Source organism: Durio zibethinus, chromosome 21 (genome assembly GCF_047325235.1).
Source record: "Durio zibethinus cultivar Kanyao isolate XHJ-2024 chromosome 21, ASM4732523v1, whole genome shotgun sequence".
NCBI classification, from domain to species: domain Eukaryota; kingdom Viridiplantae; phylum Streptophyta; class Magnoliopsida; order Malvales; family Malvaceae; genus Durio; species Durio zibethinus.
Window position 1 is genome coordinate 5,782,091 of NC_143182.1, and position 18,685 is coordinate 5,800,775.

Sequence of the window (18,685 nt, forward strand, 5' to 3'; positions counted from 1 at the left end):
AGAAAAAAGTATGTCAATAAATATCGTTATTTTCCATTTTATTTTTCCAGATACTCAACAATAAAACCACATGTTCCTCGTAAAAATTTTTTTTTTTCTATTTTTCGTTCTTTAGTATTTCATAGGTATTCATATTTTTATTGGAAACCATACTTTATATTTATTAAAAATTACTTTTAAAAATGATTACAAGAACAAATATAAGTCATATAATTAAAAAAAATTAGTAACTAATGCCCTAATAAAGGCACTTGGAGGACTGGGCTCCAAAAGCCGATTTAGAGATGGGTCATTAGCAAAAGAAATTTACAAGCCCGTTTTCAGGGTGACCCAGTTCACCTAGACTTATTCGGATGCAGCAGCTCGTCTTTCCCTTCAGGATGTAACAAAGTAGAGTGCCCAAAATTATAAGCAGTTGCCATTATCAGGATGCCTGCTATCTCGTGCATGTCTTGGCCATCAAGTTGCAACACTCCCATATTTTTAATCGAATTCATTTAAAAGAAAAAAGGGAAAATAATGTTACTGGTCATTACTTTAATATGCAGTTGAAACTTATAAATTAGAGCCAAAAAACAATGTTGTAACAGTACAGAATTAGTTAAATAGACATCAGAATCAACCAAATTCCTTCGTGCATTCATGGAGGTTTGTATTTCTTCCAGAGTTCTTCCTTTGGTTTCTGGCACAATCTTTGCCACAAAAAGGACAGAAGCTGCACAAACTCCTGAACAGAGGAAAAAGGTACCGGGAAAGAAACTACTGTAAATTTCCTCCTTTAACTATCAATTAGGCACATTGTAATATCTACTGAGCTCAAATATGTACTCAACTGAAGGACTCCAATCCATCAGAAAATTGAATGTGTAAGAAACTGCCCACGCACCAAACCAATGTACTAGATTCACCAAACTTCCAGCTGCTCCCTTAACATTTATGGGGAATATCTGTTACAACATATGTCGTTCAGGCCAATCATTAATATATCTTTTTTTAATATCAGGATGACGAATATACATCCAAGCTCTGCACGTACCTCCGACATTAGGACCCAAGGAACTGCTCCCATTCCAATTGCAAATGAACCCATGAAGATCTGTTTGCATTTAAAGATCATAATCAACAATAGAATTACAAGTCCTTGCAGGGAATAATGATGACCTAAATTATAACACTTATTCCAGCTCAATAAAATCTATTATCACTTACCAGCATTCCACATAGTACCAACAATGGAATCAATTCTTGAAACAAGTTGTGTTCCTGAGAAGTATGATGTACTTAGCACGCTAAAAAAGAAAGGATGACATAAAAACCAAGGACGATGCAAGATGTGATTGGTTAAAAGAGACAAGATTTATTCTAGAAAGCTGACTTGAGGATTAATGATTAGGACATAATCATGAAGACATGCTGTGAATGTGATTACCTTCATTAGAAATGACGTTGCTGCGAGAAAGCATCCCAAGAATGTGCCTGTTGAAGAAACCTGAAAGAGAAGAATTCCGTTTCAACCATAAAAGGCTTATGATGCTCCAAACTTTTAAGTGGTAAGCAACAAGGAACTTACTAGCAGAAGAGGTTTTCTTCCGCAGTTATCCACCAAGAATGCACCCACAGCAGTTATAGGGATCTGTAATCATTCATTTAGTTGCTATAGCCTGAAATATGTATGTTGAAAATTAAAGGAAATGAGAGAATTGATACCTGAATACAGGCAAAAGCAATTATCCCAATCTTCCCCGAAGAAAAGCCTGCAATAGAGAAATCTTCTTTGATATCATTATTTCCTAAGATTGAGTGGAAGAGAAATCAGTTAAAAAAAGTTCGCAAATCTTGTAACCTGCTGAAGTGAAAGTTTCACTTGCATAGAAACCAATTCCATTTACCCCTCCAAACTGTTGAAACATCATTAGTCCCACACCGATCTGAGCATGACCAATACAGTAGGACTTATCAGTTATGAAACAAAAACCTTTATGGATGTGTTTGCATCTGATTGGGAAAGACAGGTGCTTACAATGACTGAATGCATATATTTTCTTTGGAACAAGTCTAGCATACTGGCTTTAGGTTGCTGGTCTAGAGTTTGCAGATAATCCTGTCGAGAAGTTAAATTTGCTACCTTAATTTCTGCCTTGTTTTTAGTAAAAATGTTGAAATATTCCAATGCTTGATGTTATTACTTGGATTTCAGCTGCTTCATGAGAAATATCGGCATCATCGCCATAGAGTCTCCTCAGAGCATTACAGAACTCCTTCTGATACCCAGCCTTTGCCTGAGATGATCAATTAAAATATTATTTCTTGAAAGGGATGCAGTTGCCTATTTCTTTGGCACTTGACTGCTTACCAGCCACCTTGGAGACTCGGGAATGAAAATAAGACCCACAAGCTGAACTAAACATGGGATGATTCCTTCAAAGAAAGAAAAAGAAAGGGTAAGCACAAGTTATTGGTGAAGGGACATGAATGAATAGACAACTCCTTGGTTCTATATTCTACCAGTAAGAGCTAACAATCGCCAAGTCAAAGCTGTCCCTGCTAAGAAGGCTACTGATGCTCCAACGACGATCATGAGCTGCAGAATGAGATCAGATTAAGAACCTAATATCCATTTTATTGTTTAGTTGGTTGTTTTATATGCCTCATATGCCCCAGATTTGTGCACCTGATTCAATGTAGCTAACCCACCACGGAGATCCTTTGGTGCAATTTCAGCTACATATATGGGTACCTGTTCATGTATTTGTATGTGTTACAGATTACATTATGGATGATAAACTCAGAAGAAAACAAATAAATTCAGTATAACCACATACCACAAAAGCAAAAATTCCAATTCCGTATGCAGAGAGGAATCTTCCAATATCAAGTAGTAAAGGTCCCTTGTAAATATTAGCACATGCAGAGAAAAACAGGAATGAAAACATGTAAAATTATTTTGCTTGAATATTGCTTCAGAATTGGAACTCCATGCACAGGAAGATTGCTGGTATAAACACAAACCTTGGAGAAGTAAATAGCTATCCATCCTGCAATGCTGAAGACAGAAGATATTCTCATTGTCTCATTCAATTTTAAATATAATTGGATTAGTATAGAATTCATTTCTCACATTCATGCTTGCAATGCTATTGTAAAGGTCTGTACAAAATTCGCTTTACCCATTTTCGGCCTGTGAAGTCTGCAATTCGCCCACTTGTGATAGCACCATTCATTGAACCAACATTAAGTATGGAACCAAATGCTGAAAACTGTATGTGGGAATGAAAAGGTTATAGATTCCAAATGGGAATTTATGGATGAATAAAACTAAGATGATGCTTCATCAGAAAAAGAAACATGATCCGATCAATGCATTAGTTAGAAAAGTTAAGGGAGATAGGTCAGTTTCGTTCTATATACCAGTGTCTGTGACAGAGTAATGATTTCATTGAAGGGAAGGCTTCACAATGTTAAACATCTAAAGCCTACCACTTAGGTTGAGAAGATCAGATGTTGTAGTTTTAAAAGAAATTTCTAGATAAACAGAAAAGATGAGCGGAAATTTATGAAAATTGGCTACAAGATATCTGTGCATAGTATTAGTATTTATGAATTAGATTAGGATCAATACTTGGAAATCAGTTTTAATACTATTTGATTTAATTCTGGCAAGACTAAGATCTTTGTATGGATAATTGAGAGGTATTAAGAGGCTGATTACAATTTTAAGCAAGTGTTTGCAACTCATCCTGGAGAACTTACTATCTTTCATTTCCTACAGGGCCACTGAATCAAATAACAAGTAGACTTTACCAAACAGAATAAAAGAAGAAAAGAAAAGAAATGGCCTAAACATGCATGTGAATGAAAAATAATTACTTTATCTCCAGTAAAGGAGTTCAAATTAGAGGGGGGGGGGGGGGGGGGAGGAGGAACTTAAAAATTCTTGAACCAACCTCTGCAACAGAGAGGTCAAGATCCTTTGAGATGGCGGATTGAACAGGTGCTGAATATCCCATCTGAAAAGTAAACAAGTTTTAATTAGAAGGCAATTCATTTAAGTTTTAGAGAGCAATGACAACTTTAATGGATCATACACCCTTAAGCAGATTAGACTTGCAGGAAGCATTACCACCCAACATGTTAACTATTCAAGTTGGTACAATTTCACATTGGTGATCAAAGAGTCAAGATATTGTGAAATTCAAGAATCTGCTGTTTATCTTTTAGTATTTGTGAACGATTAGTTTAAGTAATAACAGGATTGACAACTTACGCAAGAGCCAAATTCGTAGGAGCCCAGAACTGCTATAAAAGTACTTAGAAAAACAACCTTCGGTAATCCGTTCCTGTTACTTTTTTTCTGGAACTTACTATCCTCATCTTTAATATATATGCGCTGCAATAGTGGCTCTTTCATCTCAGCTTTCACACTGCTTTCACCAATTTCTACACCTTGGTTGTTTGCCATTTGTCATCTGAAGCAATAATCAAGGCAAGATGAAACGAGATTCTTTTGCTATGAGTATCTAGGCATGATATTAATGCATATATATATATATATCTCCGGAAACGAGAAAGTAGAAAAGAACTACTCACTAGAGAATAAGCGAGGCTGTTGTATGTCCTGATATTCAGAAGGAAAAGGAAAAAGCTTTCAGATGGAATACTTTGCTATAGTTGGCAGTATATGCATTATTACAGCAATAGAAGAAAATAAAAAGGATAAAGAGAACCAAGATACCAGCTTTAGATTGCAGAGATTATACTAGTAAATACAACAAGTTGCCATATTCTCAATAGCAAATGAATAAATTATTCTAACAAACATGTGAAACTCAATAGGATCTACTGCTGATGGAAATTGGAAACTCTTTTTATTTAAATTTATAAATCATCTTCATGTGGCAGATGATTGCATAACTTTGGTATTCAAAACTGATGGCCTGATCAAAATAACATCATCAAACTATCTTCCCATTCTTTCATAACTAGCCTCTGAATGCATTACTTGTAAAACTATATGCAACAGATGTCGAAGAAAGTCCATTTATGTTCTACTGCTGGGTGATTTGTTACTTTCAAACAAGTCAAGTCATGCTACAACTTCAAGTATATAAGAAATTGCTGTCAAAATTCATACTTTGCACACCCTTGATTTATTTGGGGCATAGTTTGCATTATTCACAGTTCTTCATAGTGCTCTGAATTGGTGATATGTCTCTCAAAATTCCAGTGCATTGCATATACTACTAGCTGCGGCCTGTCAAACTTGACGACTGCATAAAGATATCTTGATAGGATTCACAGCTGTTGCATTCTGAATTATATTGTAGATTGGATCTCCACCAGCAGGATCACTAGATGCAGCAGAAAAAAAAATGAAAATTTATCATGTGACAACTTATGAAGAGAACAGAAGTTTGTGCTCATTATGAATCCTATATGTATCGATGATTTTAAATCAATTGTGACTAAAGTATGGATGTCCAAAAAACAATGCAGGTTTGGCCTAGCAGTTTATACTCCTGTTTGAAGTGTGTTAAAATCCTAGATTCATATCCTTGTTACCCTCTTAAACTTCCTCATAGGTACCAAAAACAAATAATGTCCAAAGTTGTCCCATTTCAACTTGTCAAATGTTAATATTTCAAAAGTTTTGCCTTGTCATCCTGTCCTTATTATCCTTATGACATGTTTTAGGATAGCAATTAAGCCAATAGGTTTACTGACGGTGTACAGGAAAACATCAAACTCACAATTTTTGGAAGGCTTTTCTGCTCTGAGAATAGTTTACCTAGTATTGTAAAGGCCCAACCTTTAGTCGAAAAAATCTCATACATTCCTCAAAGTGATGCCAAATAAAAAGACAAAGATGCCTCAAATATATTGTTTGTTAGATCTAAGAAACACTTTTTTTTTTTTCACTCTGCTGAATAGGTAGCTGAATAAAATAATCAAAGACATGAAGCATAATTTGGTTAAGGCTAGTCCACGTCAACTGTCAAGTTTAAAATTTTTTGAAAACGATTAATAAACTTCTTATGCACAGCATCGGTCACAGTCCTTGGCATAAATAAGCGATATCTATAAATAATGAAACCTTTCTTTGTTGCATACTTAACAGAAACCAATCTAAAATTGAAAGATCTTAATATATTCTATTCAGATGATATCATAATTATCTTAATACTGGTATAAGTTAGTATAAACAAATGGTAAAGGGGAGATCTAGAGAGTTCATTAAGATGATTGTTTGGTTCAGCAACAGCTTGTTGTATTACTCACATGGAAAGACAGAAATGGATCTTTATGGGATACTGGCAGTCTGCCAAAAATTTTTACTTGACTAACAGGGGATGATATTCCTAAAAAGTGCAGTGGCAGAGCCATGGAAGTGCTCCAATGCAGCATCTACTGACCTATTAATGCATTGGAAATTCAGAATTCTAGCTATGCTCTTTCTCTAGAAATGTAATGAAGGGAAATATGTAAGACTCTGAAAATATGTCTGCATCATTCGAACAAGAGATAATTTTACTTTTGAAGTATTTATTATTTGCAGTGTCATTATTTCTGTCAAAACTTTTGAGTTTTGACATTGCATTTTCTCAGTGTTGTTGCTGGAAATTATAAGGAAAAAAAAATCATTAATGGAAGTAATCCATAAAAGTTGTGAACCAAGCTGTTGCTTTCAAAGTAAACCTCTACGGGACAACTTGTTAAAAATAATTTATTTTTTCTCATCAACATCGAAACAAAATTTAAAAGATAGACATGAATTTAACAGCATTCAACAATGTAACACAAGCATGGTAATGGAAGAGACAGATTACATCAAACGAATACTAGTAAGTAATAACGAGTGGAAACATCCAATAATACTAATAATATAAAATTGAAGCAATGTGGTTTTCTGGCTACAAACATTCAAAGAGTTTGCCCATGACAAACGACAATGTCAGCTCATAACGACAATAGCAAAACATTAATTAAAAGTTATAGACATATAGTCACAGAATATGGAATAGTCAAACGGAAAGTTGCTGTCATTTGATCCTACACGAAATTTCTAACCATCTGTCAGGAACAAATGTTCTTAATACAAATCAAATCAAGCAGCAGGGTCAAATCTCCTATCATCATGTTCATGGGGAATGTTTTGGGAAATTACTAACTCTCAAGAGGAATGGTCTCAAACTTTCGTTTCTTTAAAGCTATTTCCTCTGGTTCATAGAACTCTAGTTCCGTTCCTTAGAGTTTAATCAGTCAAGGATGTTATATGTCTAAATGCTTTTTACCCAAACCCTGCATAAGCAATCAAATGTTTAATAAACAGTTGAAAAATAAGAAAAAAAAAAAAAAAAAGAGGTTTTAAGGGACTCCTCAATGTTGATTCATCACCAGGAATATATTTTGTGCCAAGTTGGGGACAAATAATGGAAACTGATGTACCTATAACCATTATTATAAATTGAAACAAATAATTTCAGCCTACCCAAAGACTAATATAAAAGAGCTTATTCTTAAAGATCCCATCTAACTACTGATTAATCTTCATTAAAAAGAAAAAAAATGTTAAAAGATAGTACTATATTTTAGAATTATACACAAAGCACAACAGTCAGCTGCTTATTCTTATTCGTTCAACCAGAAGTGGTGGTCTCACCTTGAAAATGTTACAAAATGAAAATTCCGTAAGAGAACTAATTTTCAAGTTGAAGTGGTTGAGCTTTCATCAATCAGGAAAAAGTTCCTGTTTGTCCTGCACTCTTCGAGGCTGCTCCTTGTTCAAATGATTACAAACCCACGACAATGACTCCTTCCTTCCTTCCTCTCATTTTCAAAGTCTTTCCTTACCTGCTCCATTTTCAGACCAACCAAACCTAAACCAACAATTAAATTAATCCCTTAATCAGACAACAATAAAAGTAAACAAAGAAGGAAAAAATAGGATCTATCTTCATTTTTTTCTGCAATCAAACAACCCCTCCTAAATCTCAAAACTCTTCCAGGTAAGAGGCTGGAGTTAGATATTCCATGGACCGGTTAGTGAAAGCAGATGTGAAAGAAGTAGAATTAGTCTTTAAGAGAGGTCAAAAGAGCACTTCGACATTCCGTTTAACAAATCTTATGCATACCATGTCCGTGGCGGTTTCTTTAACCACCCAAAACCCATCTTTCTTCTCCTTTAACAAACCTTTTTCCATAATCCCACCTCTCTCATCTTCATCCTACACTCTTTTCCTCTCTCAGCCGTCTGATCAACCTCCCTTGACCAGTCCTCCTGATGCCATCACCGTTAAAACCGCCATACTTCCTTTAGGCAAGGCCCATCTTGATGATCTCCGCCGCCTGTTCTCCAAGCCTGGACGCCACATATTCAAAGACGCTACTTTACCTATCTCCTTTGTGGGTCCTCATGTGATTGAACATCTGATTTCTTGCCATAACCATATCGGAGAAACTGATCTCTTTTTGAACAAAGCAATTTCTGGGTGTACTGGGAATCAGCTCACAGGGTTACTCAAATCTGCTGTCGTTTCAGGGAAAGCTAATTTCGTTTGTACCTTGATTGATCATGGTGGAGATGTTAATGATAAGGACTCTAAAGGAAGGTCCTTGATCGCCCTAGCTGTTGAAGCTGGAAATTTTGATGTTGTCAATGTCTTGATTTCTTCTGGTTGCGAAATTGATAATTCAGCTGATCATGTTTTGCACTATGCAGCAGCAATAAATAGAGTAGATTTGATAGAGGTCTTATTTCGAGCATATAAAAATGTAGAATTGAATTCTGTTGATTTTTGTGGTAGAACTCCAATTCACATAGCTGCAAGTTTCGGTTATACTGAAGTGATTCGATTTTGTTTATCAGTTGGAGGGAACCCTGAGGTTTTAGATATTAATAGATGTAGTCCACTTCATTTGGCTGCTCAGGAAGGTCATTTAGATGTTGTAGAATGTTTATTAGAGGCTTCAAGTTACGCTAAATATGCTTTGAACGAACATGGGAAGACTGCTTTTGCACTTGCTGTTGAAAATGGGCATTCAAATTTGTATGATTTGTTGCATTTAGGTGATGCCTTGAACCGTGCTGCAAGGATTGACGATGTTAATGGGATGAAGAGTTGCCTTGTAGAAGGGGCAAATGTGAATTGCAAAGATCAGAATGGATGGACACCTTTGCATAGGGCTGCATTCAAAGGTCGAATCGAGAGTGTTAAGGTTTTGCTTAACCATGGTGCTCAGGTTAACCTTGTTGATCATAATGGGTACACACCGTTGCATTGTGCGGTGGAGGCAGGACATGTTGAAGTTGCTTTGTTGTTGATTGCTTATGGAGCTAAAGCTAATGTGAAGCGTCTTAAAGGTTTGGTTCCTTTGAATTCTGATTGTTTTAAGAATCACCTTTCTCTTGTTCAGCCTTTGTGTCATGAGAAGGAATGAGCATGACAGACAGATGGATTGCCTGTTTTCTTTTTCTTTTTTTTTTATTTTTTTATTTTCTTGTAATTTTGAAACTTGTACAGCGTTCTGTAAATTTTCACTGTATAATGGGGATGGCATCACTTGCTTGGTCAGAGAGAGAAGGGAGAGTGTTCTGCTGCTCCCAACCAAGCTATACATTCGGTTCTGAGGAAAAACATGGCTAAAATTTTTGAATCATTCACTGCATATACTTTGAGAATGGAATTTACCTGCCCAGTTCTTCTAGTTGCCTTATGTTTTGATGATTCAGATCGAATTCCCGCTTCTTCCATTATTGCTTTTTGGCTGTCGATCCTTTCATGTTCAAAGAAATGAGAAAATTCATATAATCAAGTAGTATTGTAATAATCTGAAGTTGGGTATTTTATCAATGACCTGAATTGGGAAAAGAATATACTTTCCTTTCTTTGGGTAAGTCAAAGGGGACTAATTCCCAAGGATTCCGTTGTTGGATCATTGGATATCATATGGGATACTCGTGAATTCTATACTTAGGGTGTGAATTTTGATATAGCTAGAATTCCAATTCTGATTCAAACCAGCAATCGGGCTTGCAATGGCACACAAATCAGAGACAGAACGTCCTTCTAAGAAACATAGGTGAATAATATAACTATTGATATAAATATCCCAACATATTTTAATTGGGGTTTGATTTTATTTAGCAACTCATCTCATCACCAAGTGTCGTTAATTTTGCTCAGTTAATGTCTAGCAGTATGATATGTCAGTACAAAACTCTTTTTCACCACCGAAATTATGAGCTAGGTATGTCAGTATTAATTTGTGGAGACACCTAATATGAGCGAGAATCTATGGGCTCTTGATCCTAACAACGTATGACAAACTTAAATATTTTTATTGTCTACACAGGCAGTGGCACAAATAAAAAACATAAGAAAAAATGGCTTCATGCAAGACCTAGATGTATCACCATTTATGTTACAATGCCGAAAATGGAAAAAAAAAAAAAAAAAAAAAACCTGAACCCTGACTATAAAATTATTTGAATTGCACAATGGCAAAATGCTATACCGACCCTTTGACGAACTAATGCGGTCGTAGGTTAAAAACTAGATCATCTACAACTCCCGAGATAAGTGTACAATAAACGAAGTCTTCATTTTCTGCACCGTGCTACTGGCATCTTCAAAAGACATGAGCACTAATGCATGCTCGGAGAGGTTTGATACAAACTTCTTGAAATTCAAGGAACGTAAGAATCAACCAACCCTCGCTTATAAATATGGGACTCCCGCATCATAGCTTTGTAAATTATATAAAAGTTCTCAACTTCCTGGCATCATTTTCATATATATGCAAGTGAGCTCCTATCAAGGTCAGGTTGAGGGCGACCACGAGTTGGCGTTGGTGGTCTTTGGATATTCAGCTCCTGTAGTGCAATAGAATTGTACTAAATATTAATGTACATGCAGTGAGCAGGTATGCTTTTTACATCAAAATTTATAAAAATTACCTGCATCCATGCATCATCTGCAACACGCTCTGGTGATGTCTCCGGGGACTGAATGGGAGGTGGCAAGGGATGTATCAACTTTGGGACTATAACCAATCCTCTTCCGACTACCAATATAGCTCCAGCATTGTTTGCAGTACCTGGAGGCATATCTCAGATTAGGCAGCGAAAAATACCCCACCAACAGGACAAGGCTCAATGTAGTTTACTTACCACAATAGTTTGTTGCAGAAAAGAGAGTAATCAATTGACCCTGAGCAAACCGTTCAAACCCATCCATTACACATTCATGAGCCCTTATAATTAGCTGTAGCTTGTTTTTCTTACAGAAGTCTGTTACACGATCAGGCTGCATATGGCAACATAAATCGTTGTAGGTTCATGTGCATGTATAATAAAAGTCCAATTGCATATGATTAGAGGAAGTGTTCACGACTGTAACATGCATTATGTGAAAATAAGAATGCAAAAGTATTGAAGCATCCAGTAAATTCAAACAAAGAAAAGCAACCTATAAAAGCAAATAAACTAAAACATTTACACCTCAGCGCCAATTGTTATCAGTTCCTAGATCTATCACGTTTGATTCATAACCAGGAGGTCCAGTATTACATGGTTATGTTGCAACTGGAACGAAGTGGTTCATGGAATAGGCTCCTCTGAATCCTGGGAATAGTGTAGATTTCCAATTAAAAGATTCCTAGCATGATATGCAATGTCATAATAGATACATTAAAATGCATAGTGTTTTCCTTGTCTTTCTTTCTTTCTGATTTTTTTTTTTTAAATTAAAATGTATGACACAAAAGACTGCCTTGATGCAGTTAAAATAAGAACCAATAAACCATTTTACACATAAAGCAATAACATGCATACCCCAAAAGTGACAAGACCGGGACCTCTGGCATTAGGTCTCAAACCTTCTATGCTATCATTTTCTGTTGGATCAGACCTGAATAGGAAATGAAAGCCAAACTTAATCTCTATAAATATTTATATCAATTGAACTAATAGATTAAAAAAATGCATACCATAACAGGTCCATTAAAACAATGGATCCTGCATCCATTGTTATTGGCCGCTCAAGTTTCTCTATCTGTTCAACCGCATGTATAGATCTTCCTATGCCACCATGCATGCAGATAATTTTCTTTTCAATAAGAGCAGCAAGTGGAAGATAGTTGAATAGTTGATTGAACCGTGTCCATGCCCATATACCATCATTCTCCCCCTACAAATAGAAAAAAATAAGCACATTTTCTCTGGAAAAATAAATAATTAATCGGCATATGAATACTCATTCGGACCATTCTCTCGATGCATTCAATACGGAAACCAAAGAGAGCATTTATGTCAGCAGCCTCATGGTTTCCACGAATCAAGTGAACATTTTCAGGATATTCAATCTGCACAATCATAACAGACAAGACAATTGAATCCATTAAGAAATAGAATAAAAGATTACATGCATAGCCAAACTAAGGCTCATTTGATCCAGAAGCTTGCCTTAAGAGCAAGAAGCAATGTTATTGTCTCCAAGCTGTGCTGTCCTCGATCAACATAGTCTCCTAGAAATAGATAATCAATGTACCTAAAACATAAAACACAAATGATTAAGCAATTTTGGAAAAGAAATTGCAGAACAAGTGATATCATAGGAAGTAATAGTCATCAACCTAAAGTTTCAACTATGATTAGAAGTTAACAAACTTGCATGGGCAGCAAGACTATCAAACTTACGTAATGTCTCCTGCAGTTGAAGGAAACCCATATTCATCAAATAGCCTCATTAAATCACCAAACTGTCCGTGAAGATCACCAAAGACTTTTACAGGAGCTTTCAACTGAAGGACTGTGGGTTCTTGCATAAAAATCTGTTCAGCCGCATAGCACAGCTCACCCACTTCATAAGAATCCAAGAAAAACCTCCTATTAGCTGGAGCTTTCCAGTTTCGGGGCCTAAGCAGTGTAGAAATAACCTGCAAGAGAAATATAAAATTAAACTACTTTTAAAAACATTAAAAAGGAAAAAAAAAAAATGGGCAATGCTTGCCTTTTTATGCAAGCCTTGAGGAGACTTCTGTCTAGCAAACTTTTTGGTGGGATAGGACAAGTCATTATTAGAGGGAATCATCCGTCTGCTCTCATTTTCAAACTGATCCAAGGATAGCTGCCTAACCATCCCACCCAGGTTCCCTACAGCCTCTTTAGCAACCACAACCTGTGGGAAAAAACCCATTAGAATACTGTGACTGGACAACTAGAAAACCATTCAGACATGTGACTTGCAATATACACACAGCTCTAGGATGAAGGCGAACATCAGCTTCATTATCGCTAGCATCTGAAGCTGTTTCACCAGCAGGTGAGTTGTCATCAGATACAGATGTTTCCTCTGCAGGAATAGCAGATGTAGCCTGTGCAGCTTGCCAGACAGCATTTGCTGCCTCAGCTTCAGCAGCAGATGCCTCCCTAAGTTTCTCCAATGAATTTTTGTCCATGCTATAAGATAAAGATTCATCATCAATAAATAATCCCATGATGTGTACGTGTGTGCGCACAAGTATGCGTGAGAGAGAGTTATTAAGTCAGACCTCATGCCCCCGGATGAAGGGAAGTCTGGATCGTAACCTGAAGTTGTTCCAAATGAACTTAAATTAGGTTGACTAAATCTGGGGCTGGACAAATTTGAGGATCTCTCAGGGGCTAATATAGGAGAATTAATATCAGACTGGAATGGTGAATTTTCTGCAACTAGGAAATCATCCAAAAGCATATCTGCAGAAAATAAAATAATTAATAACTTAATCATCCAAGACAATAAATTAGCAAATTGTGCAACCCAACCCCATTCCCTCCCTCCCCTTGAACAAAAAAAAAAGAAAAAAAGGAAAAAGAAAATGAACCATAAGATTAGATAAACAATCCAAATTTATAAGTCACTCTGACACATAAAATCAAAAGCAAGGCAGGGCATTGTTACTCACAAAAAGAACAGAGATGTCAAATAGCTGTGAGACAAAATGTGTGCATGATTTCAGATTCAAATATTTCTTCCAAGGACGCAGATAAACATGCATTTCATTTGGCCTTCAAAGTTAAAAGTCACATGAATCTATAATGAAGTTCTCAATACCCATGAACCAAAGGAAGACAGATCCATGTCTTCCTGTGCTCCATTTTCCCATACTGCCAACAGCAGTTCCCTCTGCAGCAACCCAACAAAGCTAATTACTGCAGTAATGGACAGAGAAAATATAAAGAAACTATTCTTTAAAGGTTTCCTGTAGAAAGTAAATTTTACAAACCAATTGTTGCTGCAGTCAATCTGGTGAAAAACAAAGGGCATGAAAAAGGTAATTGAATTCACATTGACAGTACACACTTCTTTGCCGTATGGTAATCCAAAAAAAACTGAAGAAGTAGAGGTGAGCATGCATATGAATCTTTCTCCGCACATATTAATTCTACTATTGTCAACTAGAACGGCATGGATCATTGCAGTCAAACTTCCCAAAACTTAAGCCTTAATTGGTCTTTTACTTCTAACTTAATTAGTCAAATGAAACCAGTTAAGTGAGACAAGTCCATGCACAATACTTTCAGAATAAACTTTACTATTCATGCACAATACTTACAGATTAAACTTTGCTTTCTTTACCTCCTCTAAGACCACCATAAATATATATTCGAACACCAACAGATGCAGATGCATGGCGACAACGATGCATAAGTTCCAAAGAAGGATCATAATCAGCATGTCCCTTAGTGTTCCGTGAGGAAGTGACATGCCCATTCCTGTCCAACCATACTCCAGCAGCAGTATCCAGTACTACAGAACAGAGCCAATATTGAAAATAAACGTGAGATATACACAACACGCACACTTGGGACAATTATTTCAAGATGATAAGCAAAAGCTTACCTGCAACAGCTGCTTCACCTTCTATGGCACGTCCTCCTCTAAGCGCACCCCCAGTAACATGCAATCGTGCGCCAACAAAAACCTAGTAGCATGCAAAAAAAAAGTGTTGAAGGCCTATAAAACTTGTGTCTGATGTTCGTAACTACTATATTCAATAGCTGTGGCATCTACTTACCGCAGCATGCTCATACCTTGGTGAAGGGGACACTCCTGGTGCAAGAGTCCACTCCCACTGACCATTTCTATGCATCAACAGCCCATATGCATCTGCCAGAGGCTGTAGAAGTACATATATATATAATCAATAAACACAAAAACAGTATACCACACTGAAAACCCATTCACCCCTAGAAAGAATGTTCAGAATGTTAATTAGAGAGGAAATTATATTATTCAGTCTAATAGTTACATGGCTACATGCTATTCAAAGTAACAAAACTTAAATATCACAACTTATGTTAACATTTAGCAGACACTAATGAATAATGCTTAATGCAGAATGACCTTTGACCTCAACAGTTCACCAACCAAAAGTAAGACAGTATCCCCCTTTACCCCGGAAGTGTAGCAAACAATTGTAACATAGACATAAAGCACATATTACACAAGAGGATATCATACCACCCCAGAAGAGTCTCTTCCACCACAAAGCAAAAACATGCCATCTGAGCGGGCACTACCAGTTGCATACCTATAAAGAGAGTATAAATAATGGGAATATGTAGGACACAGATTGTGGAAATATACATATTAATATCTTGTGTATATTATTAACAATAAACAAACTCACATTCTAGCAGAAGGCCTATCGCCTTCAGGATTTAATCTCTGCCATACATATGGTTTCTGGCCAGTATCCAAAGCCCAGGCATCGGAAAGAACTCTTTTTCCTATTTAAAAATAAAAGAAAATAAAAGAACTGCTGCTCAGATTTCAATGCAAACAAACAAGACCAAGGTAAAATCACCTGACAAACATGAAAATAAACAGAAGTGACCATGCTTCAATCACAGTTGCCAAAAAATAAGACAAGCAATGTATAAGTCTTCCAGATACTAAAGGGCAATCTTTACTGACTACTGATATAAAACAGTTCTGGGCAACAACTCAATTTATCAAAGCAATCATGTTCCACCCAGCAAACTAATTTCCAAAAAGGATTTTGGAGAGTGAGGAAGTTGCCTATAACTATAGAAGATTGTAGAGTAATCAACAAAGTGAATAAGTTGACCGAGACAAATAGCTTCATTTCTGTTTCTTCATACCAAATTTTCAGAGTTCAATATATTCAGGTCTCTGCTACAAAAATGAAATACATCACAAGGTAGATGGGATAAAGCTGGAAAATGGAAAGTTCATACCATCATTTCCGCTTACAGTGACAAGATATCTCTGGGCAACCAAATCCATAACATGGCCATAGCGAGGTCCAGGACCCTGTCCTTGCACAACCACTCTGGTCAAGGAAAACCACCAAAACGAAAAAAAAAAAAATCAGATTATAATTAAAAAACAACAATTTGTACAATGAATAATACCCAAATCCTCACAACTAAAACTCACCTATGCCACTTAAACTTATCATTGGTCAGATCAAGCACGTAAAGATCATCAGTAGAATGCCCAGCTGGACCAATCCCACCCTAGCCAACAGAAACAAATAACTAGTTAAAAAAAAAACCCAAATATATATATATATATATATATATATATAAGTAGCAATCTTAGTGTTTCTGCAGTTTACACACCTGAAACACGACCATGGTGCCAACAGCAGCTGCCGCATGAGCAGCCCTAGGAGAAGGTGGTTCGCCAGCTGGTCTTATTCTGTATAATAATTCAATTAAAACCGTCCAAAAGATCAGCTAAAATTTCAAACTCGAATTAACAAAAAAAAAAAACCCCTAAAAAGGAGAAGGAAGAGACATGCATAATCACCTCGTCCACTTTCTAGTAAGAACATCGTACGAATGAACAGAATTGTTAACACCCGCCAATCCTAAATACCCATAAAAAAGTAATAATAAAATATTGAAAAAATCATATCCAAAGTTAGAAAGTATGAGAGAGAGAGAGAGGTTAACTGATTCCGGGAGCAGAAGAGGAAGCGCCGCCCTCGATGGCGGTGGCACCACCGAAGAGAATAAGTCTTGGACCGTGCGTCTTAGTGGCCGCAACGGCGGTAAGAGTGTGACCACATCGGGGACCAGGCGCATCGTCATCCGAATCCCAATAAGTCTCCAAAGTGCGAAAAGTAGGAGCCGGGTGTAGCCACGGCTTCGAACCCATCTCCACCCCACCTCACCCCAACTCTAATCCTAAACTCCAAATCCCTAATCCATTCCAAAATAAGTCTGATCTATTACAATAACATTAACCAAAGGCTCAAGAACCCAAGATCGGAGCCCAGTGGTGGGACCAGATTTTTTGCTTGGGCGTTGGAACACTCTTTTCTTTCTTTTTCTTTTTTTTAGGGGGGGTTTAAGAATTTGTGTGAATCTAACTTTAAAAATCTCTGAAAAAAAGGAAAAAACAAAAACAAAAACTAAACTTTATAAATTTTTATTGTTTCTTTTTTCTCTTTCTTTCTGTAATTTGATGATTGCAATAAGTGGCGGGTGGGCGTGGTGGGGTTGTGATAAACTGGTGCTTAGTTGTGAAATTGGAGGCCTTACTTAGGACACATGACCCCACGAAAAGAGAACAACCCCCCTCCCAAAACAAAAGGAAATAAATAATAAAAGAGTCGACCGTTGGAGACGCTCGTGATAGAATGGGATCTGTGATGTTGTATGCATAGCTGTGTTGTAATAAATGTCAAACCTATTAAAAGAGGTTGAACTCCAACTCCAAGCAACAACCCCACTTTCCTTGATCTTTTCATTTCTGTCACTATTTTCTAATATTTCTATAAGGGATTGTTTGATTAGATTTTTTTTTTGTTTTTATTTTTTTATGATTGTATTGTGGGTAATTAATATAAAATATTAAAATTATTTAATATATAAAATTATGATAAAATATGTTTAATTAATAAATAAATTTTTAATTTTGAATTCTTACTCACATCAAATATAAAAAAATAATATTATTAATTTAATTATATTAATAATATTATTTTATCTTTTCATATTTTTATATACCAAACATGACTCAAAGATTAGAAACAAATGAGAGTGGACCGAGTGGTTCTAGAATAAGCTTGGGTAATTAATATGATTGTTGAAATGAAACCTGGCTGCTAGAATCAGGGTCTGTCTATGCCTCAGTGCCGGCACTCTTCTTCCCTCCCCATCCCCTCCTAGTAAACCCCTGTGGAAAAGCCACAATCAATGCTTCATTCGTCCCAAGTTTTGTCAATAACACGCTATTTTGGTATTCTAATAAAATAATAAATTTGCCAGTCGGCTGGACATTTTCTTACAAAGTTGATGACTTCTACTCCTTCAACGTTCCAACAAAGATAAGAAACCAAAAAGATCAACACAAGTAATTAACTGGGAATAAAATACCCATTTTGGGACCCAGCAGCGCCAATGCTCCGTCGTTCAATAGCTCCAGCTGACGCGATCATCTAATTCCCTCAGCCAAAAATTCCAAACTTTGTCGCTTTCCATTCCATTCTTAATTATTTTTTTAAAAGCACAAACGCAATTTCAGTCCTTGGGGCAGGAAAGGGCAACATGGACAAAAAAGTACGAGGCAACATGATCAAACCATGGCGAGTTCACTCTCTTAAAGAAAATAGCAAAAGCAAATCATTGAATTTCACAGTAAGATTTGAGAATCATCACATGCTTTCCATA

General features: G+C 36.4%; 2 protein-coding genes and 1 pseudogene across 5 annotated transcripts; 1 reads left to right on the forward strand and 2 right to left on the reverse strand.

Moving 5' to 3' along the window:
• Positions 1 to 231: 231 nt before the first annotated feature.
• Positions 232 to 7,793, reverse strand: LOC111305154 (sugar transporter ERD6-like 16). 2 transcript variants are annotated; one of them, XM_089750403.1, is made up of 20 exons: positions 7,658 to 7,793; positions 5,132 to 5,348; positions 4,588 to 4,615; positions 4,265 to 4,466; positions 3,945 to 4,007; positions 3,168 to 3,257; positions 3,010 to 3,069; positions 2,823 to 2,888; positions 2,672 to 2,737; positions 2,506 to 2,581; positions 2,354 to 2,418; positions 2,187 to 2,279; positions 2,021 to 2,101; positions 1,844 to 1,928; positions 1,708 to 1,754; positions 1,571 to 1,633; positions 1,430 to 1,489; positions 1,210 to 1,263; positions 1,037 to 1,096; positions 232 to 947 (listed from the first exon to the last, which is right to left on the reverse strand). In XM_089750403.1, exons 4-20 carry the CDS (start codon positions 4,457 to 4,459, stop codon positions 786 to 788), a joined length of 1,386 nt encoding a protein of 461 aa, XP_089606529.1. In that variant the 5' UTR covers positions 4,460 to 4,466; positions 4,588 to 4,615; positions 5,132 to 5,348; positions 7,658 to 7,793; the 3' UTR covers positions 232 to 785. The 2 variants fall into 2 exon arrangements, with proteins under 2 accessions (XP_089606529.1, XP_089606528.1); XM_089750402.1 differs by having other exon boundaries at positions 237 to 947; positions 3,010 to 3,043.
• A 235-nt stretch (positions 7,794 to 8,028) lies between these two features.
• Positions 8,029 to 9,654, forward strand: LOC111305142 (protein VAPYRIN-LIKE pseudogene; annotated as a pseudogene). The gene has a single exon (XR_016331302.1). The product of XR_016331302.1 is annotated as a protein VAPYRIN-LIKE pseudogene (transcript).
• A 661-nt stretch (positions 9,655 to 10,315) lies between these two features.
• On the reverse strand, positions 10,316 to 17,900 carry BSL1 (BRI1 suppressor 1 (BSU1)-like 1). 2 transcript variants are annotated; one of them, XM_089750401.1, is made up of 21 exons: positions 16,964 to 17,900; positions 16,818 to 16,878; positions 16,628 to 16,706; positions 16,443 to 16,522; positions 16,241 to 16,335; positions 15,670 to 15,769; positions 15,501 to 15,570; positions 15,055 to 15,156; positions 14,880 to 14,961; positions 14,616 to 14,786; positions 13,549 to 13,732; positions 13,276 to 13,456; positions 13,008 to 13,175; positions 12,695 to 12,933; positions 12,461 to 12,545; positions 12,262 to 12,360; positions 11,986 to 12,185; positions 11,831 to 11,906; positions 11,168 to 11,303; positions 10,955 to 11,094; positions 10,316 to 10,870 (listed from the first exon to the last, which is right to left on the reverse strand). In XM_089750401.1, exons 1-21 carry the CDS (start codon positions 17,166 to 17,168, stop codon positions 10,787 to 10,789), a joined length of 2,637 nt encoding a protein of 878 aa, XP_089606527.1. In that variant the 5' UTR covers positions 17,169 to 17,900; the 3' UTR covers positions 10,316 to 10,786. The 2 variants fall into 2 exon arrangements, with proteins under 2 accessions (XP_089606527.1, XP_089606526.1); XM_089750400.1 differs by having other exon boundaries at positions 13,255 to 13,456; positions 16,964 to 17,892.
• Positions 17,901 to 18,685: the final 785 nt, after the last annotated feature.